We start from the raw sequence: 27,979 nt of genomic DNA, 5'->3' as shown, positions 1-27,979 counted from the left end.
TAATCGCTTTCTTAGTCGTTCTTTGTTTTTCTTTAAAGCTTTCCCAATCCACTAATTCTCCACTATTTTTGGCCACTCTGTACGCATCTGATTTTATTTTAATACTCTCCTTTATTTCCTTCGTTATCCACGTCCGGTTATCCTTTTTCTTACAGTCCTTCTTCATCACTGGAATATATTTTTGCTGAGTACTTAAAAATATCTCCTTAAAAATCCTCCACTGTTCTCAGCTGTCCTACCTACCAGTCTGCTCGCCCAGTCGACATTAGCCAATTCCACCCTCATCCTATCGTACTCCCCTCTGTTCAAGCAGAGGACACTGGTTTGGGACCCTACTTTCTCACCCTCCATCCGTATCAGAAATTCCACCATATTATGATCACTCATCCCAAGAGGATCCTTCACAAGAAGATCCTTAATCCTACCTGTCTCATTGCACAGAACCAGATCCAAGATAGCTCGCTCTCTCGTAGGTTCTGTAACATACTGTTCAATGAAACAATCCCGACAGCATTCCAAGAACTCTTCCTCAAGCCCTCCACGTCCAATTTGAGTCGACCAATCAATATGTAGGTTAAAATCCCCCATGATTATTGCCGTTCCACTTTTGCACGCATCCATTATTTGCTTGTTTATAGCCCTCCCCACCTCTAAGTTATTATTTGGGGGCCTATAGACCACGCCTACCAGTGTCTTTCTCCCCCTACTATTCCTCATCTCCACCCACAACGATTCCATGTTTTGCTCCTTAGAGCCTATGTCGTCTCTCACTACCGTCCTGATATTATCCTTTATTAACAAAGCTACCCCACCTCCTTTTTCTACCTGTCTATCCTTCCTAAATGCCTGATAACCCTGTATATTCAGTTCCCAGTCCCGGTCACCCTGCAACCACGTTTCTGTGATGGACACTAGATCATATTCATTTGTATGGATTTGTGCCATCAACTCATTTACTTTGTTTCGAATGCTTCGTGCATTCAGGCAAAGTGTCTTTATGCCAGCCTTTATCTGGACCCGGTTTGTTGAAGCGCTACTAACATCTCCCATGCCCTCTCCTCCTTTAGCTAGTTGTTTATTCACTATACTCCTGGCATTAGAGTATAACTGTGATCGTTTGAAATTTGGCCTTCTTGCTTTTGTCCTGATGAGCGCAAGAATGAAAAGTTCAATATCATGAGTCACTTTTCAGCAACACTCTAGTCTGTACCACCAAACAACTGTAAGAATAAATATAGGGGAATATTATATAGGGGAATTTCACAGTAACTTCATTGCAGTGTTAATGTAAGCCTTACTTGTGACTAATAAAGATAAACTTTAAAAATATTAGCTTATGCTCCTATCCATAAGTGATCTGAGCTTCTGTGGTATCACACAAATCACTTCTGGATGAAATATAATCCCTGACAAATAATGCTGTGTACTTGTGAGCGGCATGCAGCATTAAAGCAATCAAACTTCTTTCGACACAAATACATTTCCACCTGTTCACAGTCTGGCAAGTCAATGAGCTATTGCAGAAGCTTTCACCAACTCTGAGCCTCCTCCCATTGATATCCCATTCTATTTGTAAACACTCTGTACAAATGTTATCCCTGCACTAAATTAATGGGTGGCCTTAGCAAAATAACATTGAACATTAAAGGATCAATTCGCTGGCGGAAGCTGTGCACAAGAGACCCACTCTCAAAACCTGACTCAGATCTCAGGTCTTCAGATCCCCATGTGTCCACTTACAAGGCTGCACATGGAAGGTCAGAGAGAAACGTGAGCTTAATCTTTCCTCTTTCTTCCCTAGCTGACTGCCATTTCTTTTGAAGTGCAGGTACTAGTAACCTTCACTGTAGATTACTGGGCTGTCATCAATCAAGAGCTACAATTTTACGGTAATAATTTAAATAAACCAAACCATGTATTTGGCAGGTAACTGAGATATATAATACCTCCAGTCATCATTTCTTTTTTCTTTGGAACATCAAAAGGGTAATGGGGCCACATTTCTGACTGGTATGTTTTTTATTGTTGGATTTCCATTCGTCTATCACATAACTATTTTAAGTTGCCATCAGTTCAATTGAGTTACTCTCATTTGTAATCAAGTCACAAATTCATTGAATGAAAATATATATTTTAGAGAATTTGGGCTAAATTATTGATGGAGGGAGCCAGTGAGTTTCCAGTCAAAACATACCCTAACTATATATTTAATCATTTAAACACTCCTCTTGGCTGAAAGTCAAACTCCATGTCAAAGGAGCACCATCAACGTCATAGCACGGTATTGATCTGAAAGCAGACATTTCACGTCTCATGTCTCTCCCCCCCGCCCCCCCCCCCCAACCTTCCACACCTTCCCCTTTAGGGTTGTCAACTTGAGGTGTCACCACATGACCTCTTCATGTTGGACAGCCTTTCTACCCTCCCCTCATCTTCAATATTTTTATAACTATTAAACAATGACAAAAACATTATTACTGATATCCCTTAGATTCTTCTCCTGGGTTTTTCACAGTGGTAGCCAGGAAATTAATCCTTCATTCCAGGGATTGTTAGGGCAATATTGGAATGTTGGCAACCCTGCTGACTCCTTCTACCAGCCCTTCCCAAGACCATTCGATTCATCAAAATATAAAGATGAATTATAGATCTGTTCATAGGAGGAGGCCATTTGGCCCATCGAGCCTGCACCGACAACAATCCCACCCAGGTCCTATCTCCGTAACCCCATGTATTTACCCTACTAATCCCCCTGACACTAAGGGGCAATTTAGCATGGCCAATCAACCTAGCCCGTACATCTTTGGAATGTGGGAGGAAAATGGAGCACCCATGCAGGAAGCCCACGCAGACACGGGGAGAATGTGCAAACTCCACACAGACAGTGACCCAAGGCCGGAATTGAACCTGGTCTCTGGTGCTGTGAGACAGCAGTGCTAACCACTATGCCACCCAGATCTGCCGTAACATATTTGTTACTATATAAATTCCACCGCATGCATTATAAATGGCATGTGTTAGTATTTACATAGTAGCAAATCTGGCAGCTCTGTCTCTTCCCTTTCTGACAGTAGTTTAAATTGTTGGGTTACTTTGATCCAACAGTTGGATGCACCATTACTGTATTAGTGGCTTCTGGATCGAAGGTTCATAGGGCTATCTGAAAAATCTGCAGCTGCCTGTTCAAAAGGATATTTTCAGCAGACATTTTTCCATAGCAGTTGCTCAGCTTCCACCTGCTTCCAGGTCCAGTGAGCTAATTGGTCACACTATCATCCAAAATGTCATTTGAAGAATTTAAGATATGTCGATGGGATTTCAGCATTGTACAGAATCCAAACGCTATATCTTACAGTCTCAAGGTAGAAGGGACCAGGCTAAAGTCGGTGATAGAGAACTTTGAAAGCTTGTGTTGCCTTGAGCACAAGCAACTGCTTAAAAGTGGCACGGTAGATATTTAGGGAAGGAAAGAGCCAGAGTAATTTTCAACACTGAAAACTCCATTTGCAGGCAGCACACTGATGTTTTGTGGTGCAGTTGTACTACAAAACAGAAGTATTTGCAATGAAAGTTGTATCATTTAAGTCCATGTTTATGGAAAGGCCAAGAAATGGGATTCCAAACCACATGACAGGATTGTTACTGTCCTGGATTCAATGAAAGACTTGTGAAAGAATCTAAATTGAAAACATGTAGACTTTATACTAAATAAAGAGAGACACATTGCACTCAATAAACACAAATCATTTATACCAAAGAGAGTTAGTATGAAATAAACAGAGTTCCAATTTTAACAGAGGTGGGGATGCAATGCATGTGTACCACAAAGCTGTCCATAACCAGGGGACGGGGAGATCCTATTATTGTAAATATTTTTGCTGGCATACCTGAACCTTCAATGGGTAGAAGCAGGATTTCAGAAGCTTGAGTTAAGACTCAGGTAAATGGTGAGGTGGGTTCTAGATGTGATATGGAGAAAGAAGCTCAAGGCCTCAGTCTAAGGCCCAGTGCAGAATTCCAGACCCACAAGGAAATTTAAACTTACCATGTTGGGCTTCTTCTGACCCATACTCCCCCTCTAGATAGATCTGGCCTGATAAGGAAACTGGCACTCCTTGCCACTCAGACTTTGGATCAATATTGCAATTGTGTCCTGATGACATAGTCAGGACTCGATTGGAATACTTAGAGATGGTCTCAGCTGACTTCCTGTGGGGGTCCTGTTTGTCTGTTCAGGTGAACCTCAGGATACAGCAGGAAGGCAGCAAGATCAGAGCGGCTAAGTGACAGGCCTCATTTCAATGGAGCATTCCCTCATCTCCTTCAAACCCCCACCCCCATTGTTTTTTTTAACTGGAAGCAATTAAAATCAAACCTGAGTCTTTGTAGGAAATAGACAAACAAGAGATTGTATTAAAGAAACACATCCGGTGAGGGGTGGCCTGCCATTGGTTGGTGACAGGATCTTCCAGTCTCACCACTGATCAACATGGTTCCCTGTTCGCACCCTCCGGGCAGCTCACGATCAGCGGGACTGGACCATCCCACCGGAGGGAAGTGAGTGTTATCTTGCTGGTTTAAAAGCAGAGTTATATTCAGAAAATGTCCTTTCTACCCTCAGCATTCCTGTTCACTGTGTCAAAAAAGAGAGGTTTATAAAATAAGTGAACTCAAAGGTGCCTGGGTTCTGCCAGCGTGTGTGTAACAGTTTTTTTTTAATCTCCCAGTTATGATATTTCTCCTCATTTGAGAATCTCACTGGAGTTGAAACTGGTCACACGATAATGTTTATTGGGCAATATCTTCAAGTGTCAGATTTTTTTCTGTCACTTGTTTACTGATATGCCAGATGTTGAAACTCAAGATACTGTAAATTTGGAACCGAGAAATAAGAAATCATTTGCCTAAAAACATTTCATAGAAAAGGAATTATATTGACAACAGCTACTATCACGTTTGTTTGCTTTGGGATTTGCAAGTGATTGAAACAAATGCATATCTTTCAATAATACATCAAACGTCTTAAATCTGCAAGTTCTTGTTGTCGACTTTCACCATTATAAATGACTATGTTGACATTGATACAGAAAGTGCCCATGTTAATTTGTCATGTTGTAAATACAGTCCATTAGCAGGGGAGACAATGCAGTTACTGCCACTGAAAAGAGGCTGCAGGAACACACAAAGAAACTATTCCAGCCTGTTCTACCTTTCAGCTTGGTCGTGGCTGAGTTGTATCTTAACTCCACTGGCCGACTTTGATAGCCTTGCCTCACACAAAATGATCAATCTCAGTTTTGAAATTTTCAGTTGAGTTTGGAGCTAATTCGAGATACCCATTAGCTGTTGTGTAAAGGAGTGTTTCCTGACAGCATTCCTGAATGGCCTAGCTCTAATTATAAAGTTATGCTCCCTTATCCTGGACTCCCCAGAGGCATTAGTTTCTTTCTATCTACCTTCACAACTTTGTTAAATCATCCCACAATTTTCTATACTTAAGGGGATAAAGCCCAGTCAATGCAACCTATCCTCATAATTTAACCCTTTTAGCCCAAGTATTGTGCTGCTGAATATGCACTGGGAGAGACAATTATGGGTCTGGTGCTTCGCCTGTTTCCAAGCTCCATATGCGCCACCCCCTCACCTTTTACCTTCCCCCTTACATTCTTCAGGTACCCATAGTAACAGTGGGGGTTGGTTGTTTTATACAGAATCATAGAATCCTATAGTGCAGAAGGAGGCCATTCGGCCCATCAAGTCTGCACTGACTCTGATAGAGCATCTTACTCCGTAACCCCATGTATTTACCCTGCTAATCCCCTTACACATTTCTGGACATGAAGGGTCAATTTAGCAAAGCCAATCAACCTAGCCTGCACATATTTGGGGTGTGGGAGGAAATCGGAGCACCCGGAAAGAATCCACGCAGACACAGCAAGAACATGCAAATTGCATACAGTCATAAGTTTAAAAAAAACCTCTTGGCTTTTGTACTTATGCTTCTATTTATAAAGCCCATCGAAATCTCATGTTTCATAATGACACACTTTACAACCATGACGTGGAGTTTTCACGTTCTCCCCGTGTCTGTGTGGGTTTCCTCCGGGTGCTCCAGTCCCCCCCCCCCCCCCCCCCCACACACACAGTCTGAAAGACGTGCTGGTTAGGTGCATTGACCCAAACAGGCGCCGGAGTGTGGCAACTAGGGGAATTTCACAGCAACTTCATTGCAGTGTTAATGTAAGCCTTACTTGTGACTAATAAATAAACTTTAACTTTACTTGGCTTTATCAGATAATTAGACACAACCTGGTCATTCATATTCTGCAACCAACTCTCCTTCTTTGAACCTGGCCCTGTGCAATATCCAGGCAGCAAGATCCAAAAGGTTTGAACCTCACAAGCACCACAAACAGCAATCCCAAGTACAAATGCCAATTTCTTGAAATAATGGTGACATATTCTATTATGCATGATTCCTGGTTTCACTTCCAAATTTAAAAACTGCAAAATCTTCCTGTGAATTAGCACCAAACTATTCACCTGCAATAATCTGCTATTTCTGTCCACACATGTAGGCTTTGTTAGCAGAAAAATTACACCTTGAATTGAGTGATAAATGTTTGCTCATTTTAAATTGAAACCAACCACACTTACAAATGCCCAGCAAGCAGCATATAATAGGAGAGCAGAGTATTACAGCTGCTGAAATATAAACAGAAAACATTGGAAATACTCAGCAGACCAGGCAGCATCAGCGGAGAAACAGAATCAACGCTTGAGGTTTATGGTCTACACTCGTCCTAACGAAGGGTTACTAACCTCACTGCACAGATGCCATCACACACACCGAGCATTTGTAACACTTCCTGTTTCTATTGGAACATAAATAACCCGCCTTGCAAGAAGCAACGAGATTTCTTGTGAGCCTCTCATTCCCCTTCAGAAAGAGACTCAGCAGCAGCTGCCTGAGATCTGGTTTGGCACAACGTTAAGCATGAATTAAAAAAAACACAGTTCAGGTATGAAGAAAACGTAAACAACTTGTTGAGCAAAAAGAATCAATAAATTGATCATTTAATAATTAATAAAAGTGACAATTAAATAAGCCCGGCAGCAGAGTTAACTAATAAAACCATTCTTGCCTCTTCACCTAGGAAGCAGAGACAGAACGGACCCCAAGTGCTGGTCAGCAGGGAAAGGATCGAGGCTGAGCTCGGGTGTTGGGGTTTTACTAACACCGACCTTGCATTTTCCCTCTGGTGGTACACATTCCAAGCTGGCCTCAGTGGAATGCATAGCAAAGTGGGGGTTGGAAATGTGTTGCTTTTCAGCCTGGGCGTTCCTCCTCTGCTAAAACTTCATGCTGGAGCAGAGCGGCCATTGTGCACTTGCTTGCAAGCACATTGAGGCGTGAGACAGCCACTTGAGAAAGTGCCAGTGCTGCCAATGCCTAGTCTCCCAAAGGAGATTAGCACTGTGGGCAGTCCCTCTCCTGGACCCTGCTGAACGGGCGGCACGGTAGCACAGTGGTTAGCACTGCTGCTCCACAGCTCCAGGGACCTGGGTTCGATCCCCGGCTTGGGTCACTGTCGCTGTGGAGTTTGCACATTCTCCTCGTGTCTGCGTGGGTTTCCTCCGGGTGCTCCGGTTTCCTCCCACAGTCCAAAGATGTGCGGGTTAGGTTGATTGGCCAGGTTAAAATTGACCCTTAGTGTCCTGGGATGCATAGATTAGAGGGATTAGTGGGTAAAATATGTAGGGATATGGGGGTAGGGCCTGGGTGGGATTGTGGTCGGTGCAGACTCGATGGGCCAAATGGCCTCTATCTGTACTGTAGCGTTTCTATGATTTCTATCTCCTAGTCTAATATACTCCCTGAGGCATGGGGCCCAAAAGTGAACAAAATGCTCTAAAAACATTGAACCAGAGCTTTATAGAATTATATCACAAATTTTCACTCCCTTTGAAATAAAGATCAGCATTCTGTTAGCCGTGAATATTATTTCTTGTAGTTGTCCACTACCTTTGAATAATCAGTGTTAAAGGTTAAGATATGCAACTTCCATTGTAAATGCGGAAAATGATTATGGATAAATGAGATGGATATACAAGTCCAAAGGTGTGCAGGTTAGGTGAATTGGTCTTGAGACATTGACTCTTGGGGCCCTATTTTACCATTGCCTCCCGCCCGTTTTCGGGCACGAAAACGTGGTAAAGTCGGTGAGAGGCCATTATCGCGATCCGCACCCGCATCTGCGCAGATTGCCACTTTACCGAATCCCGTGAATGGCGGCGATTCGATTCGGGCATTTGCCAATCCAGAACTGCGCCGTAATGGACCTGCTAAATAAAAGTCTGAAACGGACGCTCCCGCTTCTGAAGGGCGGGTTCAGTGTTTCCAACGGCTCTCTGACTCAGATCAGTGATGGGGGGGGGGGGGTCAGATCATTCTCTGGTTGGGGGTGAGGAGGGGAGTGAGGCCAGATCGTTGTCTGGTTGAGGGGGGGGAGGCGGGTCAGATGTATCTCCGGGGGGGGGGGGGGGGGGGGGGGGGCGGCAAGAGGGGGGGGGGGCGCTGATCGTTGTCTGGTGATGGGGGGAAGGGCTGATCATTGTCTGGTGGGGAGGGAGGAGGAGGCGGGTCAGATGTTCCTCTGGAGGGGAGGGGGAGTGAGGCCAGACCATTCTCTGGAAGGGGGGGGGAAGTGAGGCCAAATCATTGTCTGGGGGGTGGGGGGGGGGGGGGGGGGGGCGGGGGAGGAGGGAGGTGGGTAAGATGTATCTCGGGGGGGAGGCCCAATCGCTCACTGGTGGGGGGAGGAGGCAGATGGATCTCTGGTGGGGGGGGGGGGACAGATGGATCTTTGGTGAGGGGGGGACAGATGGATCTCTGGTGGTGGGGGGGACAGATGGATCTCTGGTTGGGGGGGGGCAGATGGATCTCTGGTGGGGGGGCAGGGGGGTCCGCTGCCACTCTGCGGGCGATCGGTGGGGAGGGGAGGGGGACAGGGGTGGCAATCGGTCTGGGTAGTGGGGGGGGTGGATAAGGGGGACAGTGATGTGTGTGAGTAGTGGGGGGGTGGATAAGGGGGACAGTGATGTGTGTGGGTAGTGGGGGTGGTGGATAAGGGGGACAGTGATGTGTGTGGGTTGTGGGGGGGTGGATAAGGGGGACAGTGATGTGTGTGTGCACCCTCGCTCCCGATTTTTCGCTCCCGGGCCGCTTTCTCCGCTTTCTGCGGCCCGGGAGCGATCTGACACGGGCGCGCTTTTTCAAATTTTTTCCAACTGCGCATGCGCAGTTCAGAGCTCTGATCGTTTCGGCTGCGCTAAGCCCCGCCCACAGCACGAATGGGACTGGAGATGACTGAGAGCATATGGGGGCGCCTGAAAGCAGATTTCTAAGTCGGATCTGCATTACGCCCAGATTCGGCACTTAGAATGAAAATGGTAAAATCAGGCCCTTGGCGTCCCAAGACGAGTAGGATAGGGGGATTAGTGGGGTACGGGGATAGGGTGGGGGGCCTAAGTAAAATGCTCTGTTAGAGTTGGTGCAGACGAGGTGGACCAAATGGCCTCCTTCTACACTGTAGGAATTCTCTGATTCTATGCTATAAAATAACATAATGTATGACTTTAAAATTAAGATTGTGCACTCTAGTCCAATTGTCTCCTGCTCTCTGACCTCCCTTCCCCTGTGTGTCATGTCATGGAAGGTGAATCAGAAATAGTATTAATTCATTTGTTGTGGAAAACATCCAACAATGCATACTTTTCAATTTGTACAATGGAACAAACATCTAATGTTCTGGATGCCACATGTATTAGTTTATGAGATCACCTTCTCGCCCACACTCATGGAAATCATTTGTAGGGTGTACTAAATCATACAGCCTTAACATATTCACATTTCTCTTAAGGTGTTCACCACACTGTGCATTGTAAACGCACTCATTATCCAATTATATATTCACACACGTGCCGCACGCGCACATCAGTGGCAATGTCAAAGGAAGAGGTCCTGAAAGTCTCGGTCAGCGGGGTAAACGTCCCCAAATGAGCGTTAAATGGCTTCAGGGATCTTCCACCTTTCACTCAGGAGGAAGTCTTCAGAAGGGACTGCTGACGGAGGGACCCCCCCACCTCTCCCTCTCCTCCCCTCCCCCACTCCCTTTCCACCGTGATGTAACTCGTTTGATTTTCAGCTTTCCCACACAAGTCTAAATATTGAGGCTGGGCAGGAAACAGTGTTTAAGTAGCCAATAATTGACCATTTAAGGGCCGCAACTGGGGCAAGAGCAGGCTTCCTGTCTGAGGCCTAGCCCAACCCAGTGTAAAATCATTGCATGGTCAGGGCGGGCAGGAACCCAGAGGGAATCTTGTCCCTTCAATTACACATTCCCCCAGTCACCTAAAACACACCGCCTGTGATGGAGCGGAAAATTCTGGCCTAGATATACATGACAGTTACTGAACTGTATTTAAATCATCCAACCTGTGTGACAAGAAAATTGTGTTAACACTGGCCATAAACTGTAAGGATTACAGTAAAATAACAAGATTGCTCAGAATAATTTCATCATTGAAGAAGTTCTATGGTAGCACAGTGACAAGTGATTAGCACTGCTGCCTCACAGCGCCAAAGACCTGTGTTCGATTCCAGCGTTGGGTGACTGTGTGGAGTTTGCAAGTTCTCCCTATGTCTGCATGGGTTTCCTCCGAGTGCTCTGGTTTCCTCCCACACCTTAAATTTGTACAGGCCAGGTGGATTGACCATGCTAAATTGCCCCTTAGTGTCCCAAGATGTCAAGGTTAGATAGATCAGCCATGGTAAATGTGTGGGGTTACAGGGAAAGGATGGAGGAAGAGGGCCTGGTTAAGATACTGGGTGAGAGTAGGTGCAGATGCAATGGGTCGAATGGCCTCTTCAGCAATAAAGGGATTCTATGATTCTAGTCTAAGAATCAAAAGAATGGGAGAATTCATTTCTGGAGGAGAGTCTTGCTTGATGGCGGTACAGAGGGCAATGTAGTTTGCAGAGTTAGTGCAAAAACATTGAGGATTGAATTTCCTCATCAGGCACTGCTGGTGATGAGTAGCACTTTGAGGAATTGCTACCCAGAGTCCAAGATTTTCATCCCTTTGTGGAGGTGGGAATGAGGTTGAGAATAGCAGAAACTTGGTATTTCTTTTGCAAGCGTTTTGAATTTGCTGTGCATTTACAGATTCTGTACAATATTGTTTTACTGCAATAACTGACTACAGGACTTTCACCTGCAAAGGAAAGTTGACCATAACATTGATCAATATAGTTTAAGTGCTGAAATACATTAGAGTACTTTACCCATTAGGGAATGTGATATTATACATTCATAACTAAAGGCCACACTGTTTCAGAACGCTACTGTCAGGATCTGAAGTGCTTCATATGTCCACAGCTTTTAAATTTAAAAAAATGTGTCAAAGAAAAATTAAGACACCAGGATATTCTAGCCCCAGCATTGCAGGGCCCATCACGGGGGATGCGGCAGGCCGGCCAGAAGTCCATTGACTTTAGTCAGGACTGGAAGATCCAGGTGGTGGGCAAGGTGAGCAATTCAGTTCCAGGCTTCAATTATTTTTTGGAAGTTCTTGCTGCAGTAGAGACTGTCAGAGGTAAATCCACAGTTGTAAGTCCAAACGATGGGTCTCATAAAGGATCTAAGATGAAATGCTTCCTGCATTAATGAGAGACTGGGTCATTCTTCAAGAAGAAAAACCAGGAAGTGTTCTTGAATGTCAGCTAATCCGTGATTCAGGAGCCTCACGCCTGACGCATTGGGTCCAGCGTGATTCACATGGTGGCATTTTTTTCAGTTTTAAACTTATTAAATCCTGCCTCAGTAGCGCTGCCAGCACTAGTGGGAAATGCACTGATTTTCCCGCAGCACTTACATTTTATTTGGGAGAATCACAGCCTTCATACTACCAAAAGTTATTCACAACGTAGTCAATCAGGCATTAAGAAGCAGTGGTATAAATATAATACATTTGAATCAGTTCAGAAATGGGTTAAATGAATAAACCACATTAACCCAGTGGGCAGTGACAGGCTGACACTGCCCCATAGGCACTGCCCGGCAATGTCCCCGACCACCTGGGGGCTTCAATGGCCTCCGAACCTCCCGGCATGGCTATCACATCTGGGTCCCATTGGTGGGAACCAGCAGAGATTTTCATACTAAACATGTCATTAATATTTAAACCAGCTTCACACCCAAAAACAGGTCTGGGAAGATGGCTTTCGGTGCGTGACCGGTTCACGCCCAGCGCGAAAGCCTCGCGCACTATTTTCCTGGCTTGCCAGTCGATCGATGCAGTAAGTTGGAAAGATCACACCTGTGGTTCTTCATTGAGAAGGTACATCTTGTAATGTAGAAAGGTGGGTAAAGATTGGCTCCAGTTCCATCCTTCACCTGCCTGACTTTCTGGAATATAACAAGCCACACCCAGTCTATTCCCTTTGAGCACCTTTGTTTGCTGACAAACTGTTGCCAGAGTGGGAATAGCTACCTGATCATTGCTAATTACTGCTTTTCTCTGAATGAGATGGGTGTCCTAACTAGGGAACTGTATATTGCCATCTGCAACAAGGTTAAAATATAACCAGCCATTACATTGGAACTGTCTGCTTCTTAAAGCCATAAAACCCCTTCAGAATGCAGTACACCTTAAGAAGTCAGACCATGAGCCAGAGGCACGCTCCTCAGACAGTGATCACTGACATTAATAATAAATACAGGAAACAACGCTGATAGGCATGGGTGGTGCTTTACAAATCTAGATTAGATGATGTCCATGATAGCCCAACATTGCTTGTTGAACAGTTTTTCATGGCTGGATGTACTGAGCAGCTTTACACAGAGTGATAATACTTCATAATTTAGGCTGACAATTTCATGCAGGACGTGCAGTACTGAGGGAGTGCTGCAATGTTGGAGGTGGTGTCTTCTGAATCAGAAACTAATCCAAAGCTCTGTTTAACCTTTCAAGTAGATAGATCCCATTACTTTATTCTAATAAGAGCAATTCTATGGTATCCTTCCGGAATTTATTCCATGAACCAACATCATACCTAGTAATTGTTTGTGGAAGCATGTGGTGTGGCAAATAGCTGCAACAATACCTACACTGTAATAGTGATTACATTTTAAATGCATTTCTTTGACTGTAAGGTGCTTTGGGGCATCCTGGGGGGGGGGGGGGGGGGGGGGGGGATGGGAATTTTCCCTCCCGCCTGCCATGGGAATCATAGTGGGCAGGGGCGGGGAGGGGGGTGGACCATGCAAAGGTCCATTGATATTGGATGGGATTTTCCGGTTTTGGGGCAAGCCCGGCCGGAAATTCCCACCCCGAGAATGTGAAAGGTGTTTACATATAAAATGTAAGCCTTTTCCTTTCTTGTTGGGTCACAGACAATTTTACACATTGCTCCTGGGCAGACTCTGCTCAGTGCAATCAATCTTAAAATGACTACAATTAAGGCATGAAATCCCATAAATATTAAAACTTGGGATCATTTCTGACTTGTAATACCATTGATCGTAGTATAGTGCTAGAAGCATAACACAAAGCAAGGTACATTACAACATTCACAATTAAAGAATTCAATGCAAATCACTTTGAAGGAAGGTTCAACATGGTTTTTACCAAACCATTGAAAATAAAGGCTCCGTGCCTGCAGCAAGGGTTTATCTCATTGAACAGAGAAGCCATGTAACGAAATGAATGACTAATTAATCTGTTTTAATGATGTGGTTTGTGGGATGGATGCTGAGCATTATATTGGGCAAGAAGTGTCAAACTGCAACTTAGGCCCATATGCAGCAATCAGCTCTCAGAACCCAGACAACACAATCTTTTTTGCACTTGTATTTTCCAGTTGCTAAATTGTTCTGTTTGAATTTTATGGGTCTGGAGCTTTGGAGATATTTTTAACATTGTTATCTTATTTCTGAATAAAGCCTAAATCAGGAATCCTGGGGGACTGCCCTTTTACACAGGCCCACCGTCTTTCATAGAAATCATAGAATCATAGAAACCCTACAGTGCAGAAGGAGGCCATTCAGCCCATCGAGTCTGCACTGACCACAGTCCCACCCAGGTCCTACCCCCACATATTTACCCGCTAATCCCTCTAACCTACGCATCTCAGGGGCAATTTTTTTTTAACCTAACCCGCACATCTTTGGACTGTGGGAGGAAACCGGAGCACCCGGAGGAAACCCACGCAGACACGAGGAGAATGTGCAAACTCCACACAGACAGTGACCCGAGCCAGGAATCGAACCCGGAACCCTGGAGCTGTGAAGCAGCAGTGCTAACGACTGTGCTACCGTGCCGCTGTGCTTTCAGCCTTCTTTCTTTCACAGACAGTAATCCTTTATTAATACAGTTCCAAACACATTTGAATGCCAATAACAAAAGGTTAGATCACACAATAGAACAATTAACTCTTCAACTCCCACCTAGACTCTCAAGCCTAATGACCCCTAACTCTAGATGCATATCTTTAAAAGGGAAGATCTCAGGGCCCAGATGCTTTATCAGCATGTAGCAGGTCGACCAGTCCTCAGTCACCCTGCTACAGTTCGTATCTTTTCTGTCTAAATTTGCCCTACTGCTTTCCAGTCCACAAGGTTCATCTATGCATTCCAAGTGTAGGAATCATATACTTAGAAATTTGACCACTGGCCTCTTTAATAAATTGCTAGGAAGTTCAGTTGACAACTACACAGGTCCTCACCATCTGATAACACTTTCTTCCTGGAAGAGGTTATGCTATCTGCTTTGCCACTTATCATTTCACACAATCTGAACAGATTGGGGCACTGTTTTAATGAGAGACCACAGTACATCAGACAGATATAAACAGGGAGGATGTTTGAATTTGCCCAAATGCGAAGAAAGTTAATCGTCTTACCAGAACACTGCCGTTACCTCCAGCCTGTCGGGACAGACTCACTCCCATCCACTCATGGTCCCTGTTCTCTTTGCAAGTTTTGCCACAAGTCTTTCCCCGTTGATTACCTGAGAATTTCAAGAGCAATTATCACACTCCATGTTAATCCTAATGATGATGAGTTTCTGTCAATAAAAATATTGTGAAACAAATTAATGACACCTAGATAAAAATACCAGGCGTACCAAAAATGTCTTAAGCTCAAAATGCCCCATTGATTCTGAGCAAATTAATTATTTTGATTTTATTCTTTGATGGGATGCGCGGGTTACTGTCAAGGCCAGCATTTGTTATCGATCTCTCTTGAACTCTCATGACTTGTGTGGCTTGCTAGGTCATTTCAGAGGGCAGTTAAGAGACAACTACATTACTGTGAATCTAGAATCAAATGTAGGCCTGACCAGTAAGGATGGCACATTTCCTTCCCTATGGGACATTAGCGAACCAGATAACTTTTTATGACAAACAGCAATGGTTCCATGGTCACCATTACTGAAACTAGCTTTATATTCTAGACTTTATTCATTGAATCCAGCTGCCATGGTGGGATTTGAACGCATATCTACAGAGAATTAGCCTGAGCTTCTGGATTACAAGCTCAGCGACATTACCACTACCTTCCCAAATCTAAAAATGTTTGACAATGATATGAACATTTCTAGTCTTACACATGAAGGTATGGTGGCAATGGATGGAATTGCAATTTAGTCCCACTAATTGAAAGTGGTGTTTCATAGACTTCCTACAGTGCAGAAGGTCGTCATTCTGTCCATCGAATCTGCACCAACCACAACCCCACACAGGCCCTATTCCCGTAATCCCACATATGTACCCAACTAATCCCCTAACACTAGGGTCAATTTAGCATTGCCAATCAACCTAACCCGCATATCTTTGGACTGTGGGAGGAACACAGTAAGAAGCCTCACAACACCAGGTTAAAGTCCAACAGTTTTATTTGGTAGCACAAGCCACAAGCTTTCGGAGCGCTGCCCCTTCATCAGGTGAGTGGGATTTCAGTTCACAAACAGGGCATATAGACACAAACTCAATTACAAGATAATGGTTGGAATGTGAGTCTTTACAGGTAATCAAGTCTCAAAGGTACAGACAATGTGAGTGGAGAGAGGGTTAAGCACAGATTAAAAAGATGTTTATTGTCTCCAGCCAGGACAGTAGTGAGATTTTGCAAGCCCAGGCAAGTCGTGGGGGTTACAGATAGTGTGACATGAACCCAAGATCCCGGTTGAGGCCGTCCTCATGTGTGCGGAACTTGGCTATCAGTTTCTGCACAGCGATTGTGCGTTGTCATGTGTCATGAGGGCCGCCTTGCAGAACGCTTACGCGAAGATCAGAGGCTGAATGCCCGTGACTGCTGAAGAGTTTCCCAATAGGAGGAGAACACTCCTGCCTGGTGATTATCGAGCGGTGTTCATTCACCCGTTGTCGTAGTGTCTGCATGGTCTCCCCAGTGTACCATGCCTCAGCACACACTTTCCTGCAGTGTATCAGGTAGTCATGATGTGGAGATGCCAGCGTTGGACTGAGGTAAGCACAGTAAGAAGTCTCACAACACCAGGTTAAAGTCCAACAGGTTTACTTGGTAGCAAGTACCATAAGCCTTCGGAGCAATGCTCCTTCGTCAGATGGAGTGGTCTCTGTTCTCAAACAGGGCACAGACACAGAAATCAAATTACAGAATACTGATTAGAATGCAAATCTCTACAGCCAGCCAGGTCTTAAATGCACAGACAATGTGGGTGGGTGTACTCTTGCAACTCGGCCAACGTTGTCTACCTGATACGCTGCAAGAAAGGATGTCCCGAGGCATGGTACATTGGGGAAACCATGCAGACGCTACGACAACGGATGAATGAACACCGCTCGACAATCACCAGGCAAGACTGTTCTCTTCCTGTGGGAGAGCACTTCAGTAGTCACGGGCATTCAGCCTTGGATCTTCAGGTAAGCGTTCTCCAAGGCGGCCTTCACGACACACGACAGCGCAGAGTCACTGAGCAGAAACTGATAGCCAAGTTCCGCACACATGAGGACGGCCTAAACCGGGATGTTGGATTTATGTCACATTATCAGTAACCCCCACAGCTTGACTCCTGGACTTGCACAATTTCACTGGCTGTTCTGTCTGGAGACAATACACATCTCTTTAACCTGTGTTGAATGCTCCCTCCACCCACATTGTCTGTGAATTTAAGACCTGGCTGGCTGTAGAGATTTGCATTCTAATCAGTATTCTGTAATTTGATTTCTGTGTCTGTGCCTTGTTTGAGAACAGAGACCACTCCATCTGACGAAGGAGCATTGCTCCGAAAGCTTATGGTATTTGCTACCAAATAAACCTGTTGGACTTTAACCTGCTGTTGAGAGACTTCTTACTGTGTATCAGGTAGACAACGTTGCAAGAGTATGTACCATGTACCTGGTGGATGGTGTTCTCACCTGAGATGATGGCATCCGTGTCGATGATCCGGCACGTCTTGCAGAGGTTGCTGTGGCAGGGTTGTGTGGTATCGTGGTCACTGTTCTCCTGAAGGCTGGGTAGTTTGCTGCGGACAATGGTCTGTTTGAGATTGTGCGGTTGTTTGAAGGCAAGAAGTGGGCGTGTGGGGATGGCCTTGGCGAGATGTTAGTCTTCATCGATGACATGTTGAAGGCTCCGGAGAAGATGTTGTAGCTTCTCCGCTCCGAGGAAGTACTGGACTACGAAGGGTACTCTGTCCGTCGTGTCCCGTGTTTGTCTTCTGAGGAGGTCGGTGCGGTTTTTCGCTGTGGCGCGCCGGAACTGTCGATCAATGAGTCGAGCGCCATATCCTGTTCTTATGAGGGCATCTTTCAGCATCCGAAGGTGTCTGTAGCGATCCTCCTCACCTGAGCAGATCCTGTGTATACGGAGGGCTTGTCCATAGGGGATGGCTTCTTTAACGTGTTTAGGGTGGAAGCTGGAGAAGTGGAGCATCGTGAGGTTATCCGTGGGCTTGCGGTACAGTGAAGTGCTGAGGTGACCGTCCTTGATGGAGATGCGTGTGTCCAAGAATGCAACCGACTCCGGAGAGTAGTCCATGGTGAGTCTGATGGTGGGATGGAACTTGTTGATGTCATCATATAGTTGTTTTAGTGATTGTCTGCCATGAGTCCAAGGGAAGAAAATGTCATCGATGTATCTAGTGTATAGCATCAGTTGAAGATCCTGTGCAGTGAAGAGGTCTTCTTCGACCTGTGCATGAAAATGTTGGCATATTGAGGTGCGGATTTGGTCCCCATGGCTGTTCCATGTGTCTGGATGAAGAACTGGTTGTTGAAGGTGAAGATATTGTGGTCCAGGATGAAGTGGATGAGTTGTAAAATTGCATCTGGAGATGGGCAGTTGTCAGCGTTGAGTACTGAGGCAGTTGCAGCAATGCCATCGTCATGGGGGATGCTGGTGTAGAGTGCCAAGATATCCATTGTGACGAGGAGCGCTCCTGGTTCAACTGCTCCATATGTGCTGAGTTTCTGTAGGAAGTCCGTAGTGTCGCAACATAAGCTGGGGGTTCCTTGTACGATGGGTTTCAGGATGCCCTCGAAGTAGCCGGAGAGGTTCTCGCACAAGGTCCCATTGCCTGTTACGATGGGACGGCCGGGTGTGTTCGCCTTGTGTATCTTCGGGAGGCAGTAGAGATCTCCAACGTGGGGAGTACGTAGGATGAGAGCACGGAGGGTGCTCTGAAGGTCCGGATCAAAAGGTCTTGATCAGTCTGTTGAGTTGACGGGTGTGTTCTTTGGTCGGATCTGCGGGTAACCGTCTGTAGTTCAGTTGTCGGTACACTGACTGCTTTGCAGTAATCCGTTCTGTTCAGTATGACGGTGGCCCCTCCTTTGTCTGCTGATTTGATGATAATGTTGCGGTTGGTCTTGAGAGCGTGGATGGCGTTGCGTCAACTCAACAGACTGATCAAGACCTTTGATCCAGACCTTCAGAGCACCCTCCGTGCTCTCATCCCACGTACTCCCCGCGTTGGAGATCTCTACTGCCTCCCGAAGATACACAAGGCCAACACACCCGGCCGTCCCATCGCATCAGGCAATGGGACCCTGTGCGAGAACCTCTCCGGCTACTTCGAGGGCATCCTGAAACCCATTGTACAAGGAACCCCCAGCTTATGTCGCGACACTACGGACTTCCTGCAGAAACTCAGCACATATGGAGCAGTTGAACCAGGAGCATCCTTGTCACAATGGATGTCCGGCACTCTACACCAGCATCCCCCATGACGATGGCATTGCTGCAACTGCCTCAATACTCAACGCCGACAACTGCCCATCTCCAGATGCAATTTTACAACTCATCCGCTTCATCCTGGACCACAATGTCTTCACCTTCAACAACCAGTTCGTTATCCAGACTCATGGAACAGACATGGAGACCAAATTCGCACCTCAATATGCCAACATCTTCATGCACAGATTCGAACAAGACCACTTCACCACACAGGACCTTCAACTGATGCTATACACTAGATACATCGATGACATTTTCTTCCTTTGGACTCATGGTGAACAATCACTGAAACAACTATTTGATGACATCAACAAGTTCCATCCCACCATCAGACTCACCATGGACTACTCTCCAGAATCGGTTGCATTCTTGGACACACGCATCTCCATCAAGGACAGTCACCTCAGCACTTCACTGTACCGCAAGCCCACGGATAACCTCATGATGCTCCACTTCTCCAGCTTCCACCCTAAACACGTTAAAGAAGCCATCCCCTACGGACATGCCCTCCGTATACACAGGATCTGCTCAGATGAGGAGGATCGCAACAGACATCTCCAGACGCTGAAAGATGCCCTCATAAGAACAGGATATCGCGCTCGACTCATCGATCGACAGTTCCAACGCGCCACAGCGAAAAACCGCACCAACCTCCTCAGAAGACAAACACGGGACACAGCAGACAGAGTACCCTTCGTTGGCTAGTACTTCCCCGGAGCGGAGAAGCTACGATATCTTCTCCGGAGCCTTCAACATGTCATCGATGAAGATGAACATCTCACCAAGGCCATCCCCACACCCCCACTACTTGGCTTTAAACAACTGCACAATCTCAAACAGACCATTGTCCACAAACTACCCAGCCTTCAGGAGAACAGTGACCACGACACCACACAACACTGCCACAGCAACCTCTGCAAGACGTGCTGGATCATCGACATGGATGCCATCATCCCACGTGAGAACACCAGCCACCAGGTACACGGTACATATTCTTGCAACATTGTCTATGTTGTCTACCTGATACACTGCAGGAAAGGATGTCCCGAGGCATGTTACATTGGGGAGACCATGCAGATGCTACGACAACGGATGAATGAACACCGCTCGACAATCACCAGGCAGAAGTGTTCTCTTCCTGTTGGGGAACACTTCAGGAGTCACGGGCATTCAGCCTCTGATCTTCAGGTAAGCGTTCTCCAAGGTGGCCTTCACAACACACGACAACGCAGAATTGCTGAGCAGAAACTGATAGCCACGTTCCGCACTCATGTGGACGGCCTCAACCGGGATCTTGGGTTCATGTCACACTATCTGTAACCCCCACGACTTGTCTGGGCTTGCAAAATCTCAATAACTGTCCTGGCTGGAGACAATGCACCTCTCTTTAACCTGTGCTTAACCCTCTCTCCACTCACATTGTCTGTACCTTTGAGACTTGATTACCTGTAAAGACTCGCATTCCAACCATTATCTTCTAAATTGAGTTTGTGTCTTTATATCCCCTGTTTGTTAACTGAAATCCCACTCACCTGATGAAGGGGCAGCGCTCTGAAAGCTTGTGGCTTGTGCTACCAAATAAACCTGTTGGACTTTAACCTGGTGTTGTGAGACTTCTCACTGTGCTTAGCCCAGTCCAACGCCGGCATCTTCACGTGTGGGAGGAAACCCACGCAGACACGGGGAGAATGTGCAAACTCCAGCCAGACAGTGACCTGAGGTCAGAATTGAACCCAGGTCCCTGGCACTGTGAGGCAGCCGTGCTCTAACCACTGTGCCACCTTGCTGCCCTTAGTTTGTGCTAAAGAAAATTCAATCATTTGAATTAAGCAATTTTAACAACACAAGTTGGAAACTTAACGATAAGAAAATAAATGTTCAAATATTTCATATAAATTAACTTTGAACTCAGTGGGCTGTATCAGAAGATCTATCACATTCATGATAAGACGACTTTGCATTTGTCACTTTTCAGTAAATTCTTAATCTCAGTTATGCTGTTAAAGCACAAATGCACACGAGCCCATATATCCAGCAGGAGTGATGATCAGGGGTTAACTCAGCAGAAGCGCTTTCCTAACCTTTGGCTTACAGAAGCATGGCAGGAACTCTGAAATAATTTGGGGTAATGAAAGGAGCAGACAATTTGAGTGAGGCAAAGATTTAAAAAAATAAATAGAATCAAAACAAATTCACAAAGCTCACTTGAATGATTACGGCAAAAAGGAATCAATATTTAAAGTAGCTGCTCGCTTTTATTTCAAACATTGCAGAGCCATATCGCTGTGTAAAAGAATAGATTCATATAAAGTCAAACTCTCGCTGCACAAAAAGGAGGCTATCTGGCCTAGTTGTCCAATTCATCCCACATGCCTGTTTTCCCCCCCATTTTTCTGCAAATGTTTCCATTACAGTATCAATCCAATTATTATTGAATCTTCTTTCAGACAATGCATTCCATGTCTTAACAAGTCACAGCAAAAAATAATTTCTCCTCAACCCCTGATACTTTTGCCAATTATGTTAAATCTGGAATCATTAGAAACTGCTTCTTCCCATCTACTCGAACACCACAATCAATTTTCTCCTCAACCTTCCCGGTTCGAATGAGAAACCTTGCTTTCGTCTTTCCATATATCTAAAATCTCATCCTTACCACCATTGTAATAAATCTGCTCTGCATCTGCTCCAAAGCTTCGACATCCTTTCTGAAATACAATGCCCAGGATTGGACACAATGATCCAGCTGAGATCTAACATGGTTTATTAAGGTTTGCCATGCTTCCCTTGTTTTTGCATCCATTGCATATATTTCTAAAGCCAAGTATCCAATATGCCTCTGTTCACAGACTAATCAACCTGCCCTGCTACATCGAAGGTTTGTGTATGATATAGTATCTTGTGTTTTATATAGTATCCTCCATATCCTTGGAATGTCCTTAAGCACTTCAGAGCTAATGAATTACCTTAATTGCTACTGTTATGTAGACACAACAGTCATATGTGCACAAAATAATACTGCCAAACTTCCAAGATCAACCTGAAGTCACCAGGAGTCAAAGATTAATCGCCTGAACATAGTTCTAAGCAAACCGGGAGAAAAATCATAGCAAAATTAAAAATAGTCTCTATTTCACTTTCAACAAAGACTTTTGTTTATTAGTTATAAATATTTAGATGTGGGGGACAAAATCTGTTCAACTTAAGAATATAGGCACAGCAGGAAGTTATTTAACCCCTTAAACCTACCCCACCATTCCATGAGATCATGGTTGTTCTAACTCCAAATGCCACCCAACTTTTCCTCATATCCCCAATGTCTTTGATTAACAAAAATCTATAAATCTCACATTTATAGTTAACAATTGATCTAGTATTAATTGTCATGTGAGGAAGAGAGCTTAAAACTTCAATTACCCTTTAGTCAGGAGAACATTTTCCTAATTTAACGACTGGAAGGTATGCTCCACTTTAAGACTGTGCCTCCGAATTCTAAATTCCCCAACCAGCAGAAATCATTTCTCTTTATCTGCCCTACCTGTTCCCCTATATACCTTCAATCAAATCACCCCTCGACTCTCTACCAGGGAACATAACACTGGTTTGTGCCATCTATATACATTCCACTGCCCATTACATTCATCATCACTTCAAGGTGTAAGTACTGTCCTAAGAGTAGTTGAGTTAATTATTAAGTTTCAACAATGGCTCCATTGGTAGCACTCTTGCCTCTGAATCAGCAGATTGTGAGTCCCAGTTTCACTCCAGGATTGTTTGTAATATTTAACCTTCACCAACTGGCTTTCTGGATGAGAATAGTCAGTACTTATTGTCTCATGTTCCAGTGATTGAGCCTATTCCTGCCTATGTGAAGGTGCAGCAATCTTTGGCAGGACCATCAGATGCTCCAAAACTCAGTGAAAACCATCCCAGCAGTCAGAGAAGGGATGTGATCAGCCGGCCTCTACCTCTGCTGAAGCCACAGGGGTTGTTGCGTCATACACGAGTGTGTTAAGAAAAGGGTGACTTGTACTTGCACCGTAATATGCATTCAAGATGCAGACAAACTCTGTAATATTAAGTCTAGTTTGTTTTTTTGATGCAGATACAAATAATTATTTTGTCCCTCTCCCTTGACCTGTCCATTATTGATTGATGGTTGGCAAGTAACTCTTTTAATTATGGGATGACAAATGGGAAGACCCGAATCAATGGTGACCAGTGTGGGGATCTGAAAAAAATTGGTTACTTACAAGACTTCAGTGTCAGTGCCATTAGGATGGGAAAAAAGTACTTTTTGCTTGAGATTGTTAGATGAGTGGGCTGTTGTAACCCAAGCGGATCCAGCAATAAGGAATCTCTGTATGCTACTGGTCATGCATTGCCTACATCATCACCCACCTCCTCTTCTGCATTATGATTCCACTGCAGTCCCTACCTCACTGCTGCACAATATTGAGTTGAGTGCAGCGCACCATGATCATTCTGGGGATCCTGGCAGGTACATATTGAAAATGTCTCCAGATCTGTCCAAGTACCTGAAGTCCACCTCAGCACTCTGATCACTTATTCAGTGACACTTTGGGTGATGCTCATGTGGTATTCATTGTAGCACTCCAGGTCCTCATTCTTTGTATTTCTGAGATGTGTCATCAACTGTGTTTTAAGTGGATATCTTGAACCTCCAAGCAACGAGCCTGGAATATTGCTTCAAGAAAGGTAGACTGCCACAGAATGAAAGCAGCACGGCAGCTATCGGGAATCTTGCATGAACCTGCGTGAAGTTTGCTCTGTGGTCACACCAGCTGTACACTGATGTACAAACCCTTGCATTTGCTGATTCCTCCTGGATGATCTATGACAAACTGAATTCCACAAGTGGCATTTTTTGATATCTTGCACTCTTAGGAAGCCAGCCAGAACTGCAAATGCAAATGCTCACTCATTCATTGGTCCTTCAAGCATGCTCCGTCATTCAATAATATCATAGTCGATCTGGTGTGGTCTCAACTGCATTTTCCTCTCTGACTGACAAAGTTGATATGATTGCAGTCCTGGCAGACAAAAAATTAGTCACCTGTCTTGTGTGCCACTGAGTGCAAGATCCTGAAAATGACTCGGGCAGATCCCTGGATGGATTCAAAGGCTAATGGTTGAGGGTTGTGATAACTTTGAGAGCCATTGGTAAAGCATGGCCACAGGACCCAACTGGCAACTTATCTTGCTCCAACAGGTTGCAAGTGTCTGTTACCACCTGTCCAGACACTCTGAACCTCCTAAGACACTGTTGTTTGGATATGTTGAGGAAGCTTATCCTCTGCCTGTAGACTCTGTATGCTGGGTCCTTTGAACTGCACCCCTCTGCTGCTTCCATTTTCTGTCGAGCTACAGGTATTCGATCAAGTGTTGCTGTTGTTGTCATCTTGTTCCGCAACTGAAGCCCAATCTAATCAGCAGGGTGGGGGATGGTTATGTCAGGGACCGGCTGTTAGTTGGAGGGGGGTGGGCCACAGGAACTGCGACTCCCCAGCATTTGCACAGACGGTGAACATGAGCTCAATATCATAGAATCCCTACAGTGCAGAAGGAGACCATTTGCCACATCAATTCACTGACTCTCGGGCAGAGTATCTTACCCAGGACCACCCCTGCACTTACCCACTAATCCCCCTAATTTACACATCTTGAGACACTCGGGGGCAATTTAGCATGGCCAATCCACCTCACCTGCAAATCTTTGGAATGTGGGAGGAAACCAGTGCACCCGGAGGAAACTCACGGAGACGCAGGGAGAATGTGCATACTCCACACAGACAATCTCCTGAGTCCCTGACGCTGTGAAGCAGCAATGCTAATCACTGTGCTGCCAGTTAACTCTGTTTCTCTGTCAGATTGTTCAGTTTATCCAGTACTTTCTGTTTTTATTAACTTCCACAGCGATGTTTCTTTGCAGGAAGCACAAATGACGTATGTGGTTTCAAATGCAATATACGTTTAATGTCAGAACATCTAGTAATGAGCAATAAATGTTGCCTTGTTCTGCAGGAACCATCACAGCTCTAGAAGGTTTATATTTACCCAGCTCCAAGGAAAGGTTCTTACGAAACACTAACCTGGCTGCCCTAGGAGCTCTATCGGCTCATAAACACTCTGAAAGGCAATGACGCCTCTTTCTCAGGAGGTTAAGCCAAATGCACACAACTGAGTATAAATCAGGGCCTCATATGTAAAAGGTGTTGATTCAGGCTTTACACTCTATGCCCTGAAGATGTTATGATCCATCACCAAATCTTTTCATTAAAGGTTGAATTAAGAAGCTTCAGGTATTCATTTCACAAAATATTTTGATAAATGTCTGATTAACAAACATATTTACTTTTCTTATATTACTGCCTGAATGGAGTAACCTTTGATGGTAGAAGTTTTAGGGCCGATGAGGGGCCATTGGGCCTTCTGAGTGAGTGGTTGGGTCTTAAATTCACCCGCCCATGGTGTCATTTGACACTTCATTTAAATGCACTCAATCCTGCAACATTTTGCTTTGTTGACCAAAGCTGTACCTGTCGTTTATAAACGATATGAAGATTCCCTCCAAAATCATCTCAGGATAATTTGTTGAATGTCTCATCCTTTTGAAAGAATGCTGTATGATTGTCAAATGTGCTCTGTATGGTAAAGGGATGATTGTGTGTTAGTGTGTGTGAGAGTGAGGGTGAGCATTTATCAGCACAGAACAGTTTATGTAGGTGCTAAATGCTGGGAGATACAGAATCCTCCACAATGACTGATACAAGCAGATTTACTCAGAGCACTGGTCTAACCATGTCATTAATCCCGTTATATACAGACCATAACTCAGGAGACGAGAACCTGCCCTTACTTGAAATCATTTTACATTAAATTTATCACCACCAATTCTTCTTCCACCTCCCATACACAGGATGGGGCACTTGGCTATGGGTCTACAAGTAAATAGTACGATGGGTTTCTTTAAAAAAAAGTACTTGGAGCTTTCTCCAGAGTTACAGCAGTAGAATTGTTTCATTACAGCGCCAGTGTGTACTCTTAACTGTCAGATTGATGGGAAATTGCATCTTGCGGAGTAAGCTTTCATCCAAACTGCACCGTCATAATTCAGGAAGGAAACCAAATTCCAAAAAAAGAGTGAGAGTAAACAAGACTAACCTCGACCCAGATCCAACTCTGTGCATCTCTTCTCGGGATTACTGTGAATTCGACATTTATACACGGCTCCCGGGGACAGCACAGACGAGCTATAAGTAGAATTAGCCTGGGGGGCCCCAACCAGAATCCTGCAGAAAATACATCAAAGGGAGAGAAAATCTGTCTAAAATAAGCATTTTCACATCCCAAATATGGTAAAACGCAGGTAGAAGAGTTCAGCAGTCCCTGCTAGTCATTCTCGACAAAGTCAATGCATATTTCTTTAAAAATGTTAGAGATTGGGTGACTCTGGCCTTTTCTGGCTGAAATCAGTGAAATTACTCAGTACATGGGGCCGTGAGTTTCCTTATCAAACTGGTCCCGAGCCAGCAGTCATTTTACCTTCGGAATGACATTATCAGACAAATAAATCAGCTACAGAGGAATCTGTTCATTAAACAGCAAGGAAATTATATTTACACGGACTGGGATTTCCCCCAATTAATACGGTTACATGCGAGAGAGAGAGAAAGGAGCTGGAGTTTCAGACGCAGTAAATGCAATGCTGCTTTCTATCTCGCTGACATTTCTTGTCCTACTCACCACCGGGTGTTGTCGTGGAAATGTTCCAGCACGGAATATCCAAAGAAAGTGCCACTGGTTCCCCGAAATACGACTGGGTGATCCAGGTCAATGTTGTACGAATGCACCAACCCAAAGCAAATTAAAGCCACGCAGAGTTTCAACAACTTCATATCCTCTCCATGCAGCCCATCCATTCCCCTCTTGATCAGAAGCAAGAGGGGGATTAAAGCAGTTTCTTCAGGCGTCCGGGTGAAAATCAGTAAACTCTCTGGGGCAATACAAATAAATCTTGAAGGTGAAGCAAAGAATCTACAAAGTTGGCAGTGTGGCTGGTCTCCGATCAGAAGTTCTGATCAAACTCTCTCATACTGCAGAGAGGGACAGAGTTTCTACCCTCTGATCATCTGATGAACTGGGAGTGGACTGAGCACAATCTAAACAGAGAGCAAGAGCGCCACACACCGGCTCCTGTCAAAATACATCTCTGTCTCTCCAGCCTGTCTTACTTTGGAGAATTAACCATTCGCTTTCACAAACTGCAACATCGGTCTTTTCTTTTTAAAAAAGCTTTCGGAGATGTCGCTGTGAGATTCCCACTCAAACCTCATCCCAAACTAGATGTCATTTGTTTGAAACAAATCGAAATGAAAAAAATGTGCATTTTTTTCCATCGGAAAGCAGTTCATGGATAATGAATCTTTCTTTCTGAATGTGGCTGAACTCCACAAGCAATATCCCACACAAACCAAATGATAGCCAGTTGGCCAGTTGTCTGTTTTCAGTGCTGTTGAGGGAGGAATGTTGATCACAGCACCAGGAGAATCTTCCTGCTCTTCTCCTCTTTACTATCCGTCTGAACAGAGATGTGACTTCAGTTTAATGCCACAACTGAAGACAGCATTTCCAAAAATACAGCACTCCTTCAGCAGCGGCTGCAGACAGTGTGG

The 27,979-nt window shown here is 44.8% G+C and overlaps 1 protein-coding gene across 2 annotated transcripts in view; it reads right to left on the bottom strand.

Moving 5' to 3' along the window:
- Window positions 1-27,400, bottom strand: part of itga9 (integrin, alpha 9) — a 493,651-nt gene extending 466,251 nt beyond the window's left edge. Inside the window, exons 1-3 of one of the 2 annotated variants that reach the window (XM_078216645.1) lie at window positions 27,051-27,400; window positions 26,469-26,596; window positions 14,966-15,072 (exon numbers count right to left, since the gene is read on the bottom strand). In XM_078216645.1, coding sequence (XP_078072771.1) covers window positions 14,966-15,072; window positions 26,469-26,596; window positions 27,051-27,226 — 411 coding nt within the window. In that variant the 5' untranslated portion in view covers window positions 27,227-27,400. The remainder of the gene's footprint in view (window positions 1-14,965; window positions 15,073-26,468; window positions 26,597-27,050) is intronic. The other variant, XM_078216646.1, reaches the window with a different exon arrangement.
- Between the last annotated feature and the right edge of the window lie 579 nt (window positions 27,401-27,979).

Source organism: Mustelus asterias, chromosome 7 (assembly GCF_964213995.1).
Source record: "Mustelus asterias chromosome 7, sMusAst1.hap1.1, whole genome shotgun sequence".
Lineage (NCBI taxonomy): Eukaryota > Metazoa > Chordata > Chondrichthyes > Carcharhiniformes > Triakidae > Mustelus > Mustelus asterias.
This window is presented reverse-complemented; position numbering and strand designations above follow the sequence as displayed.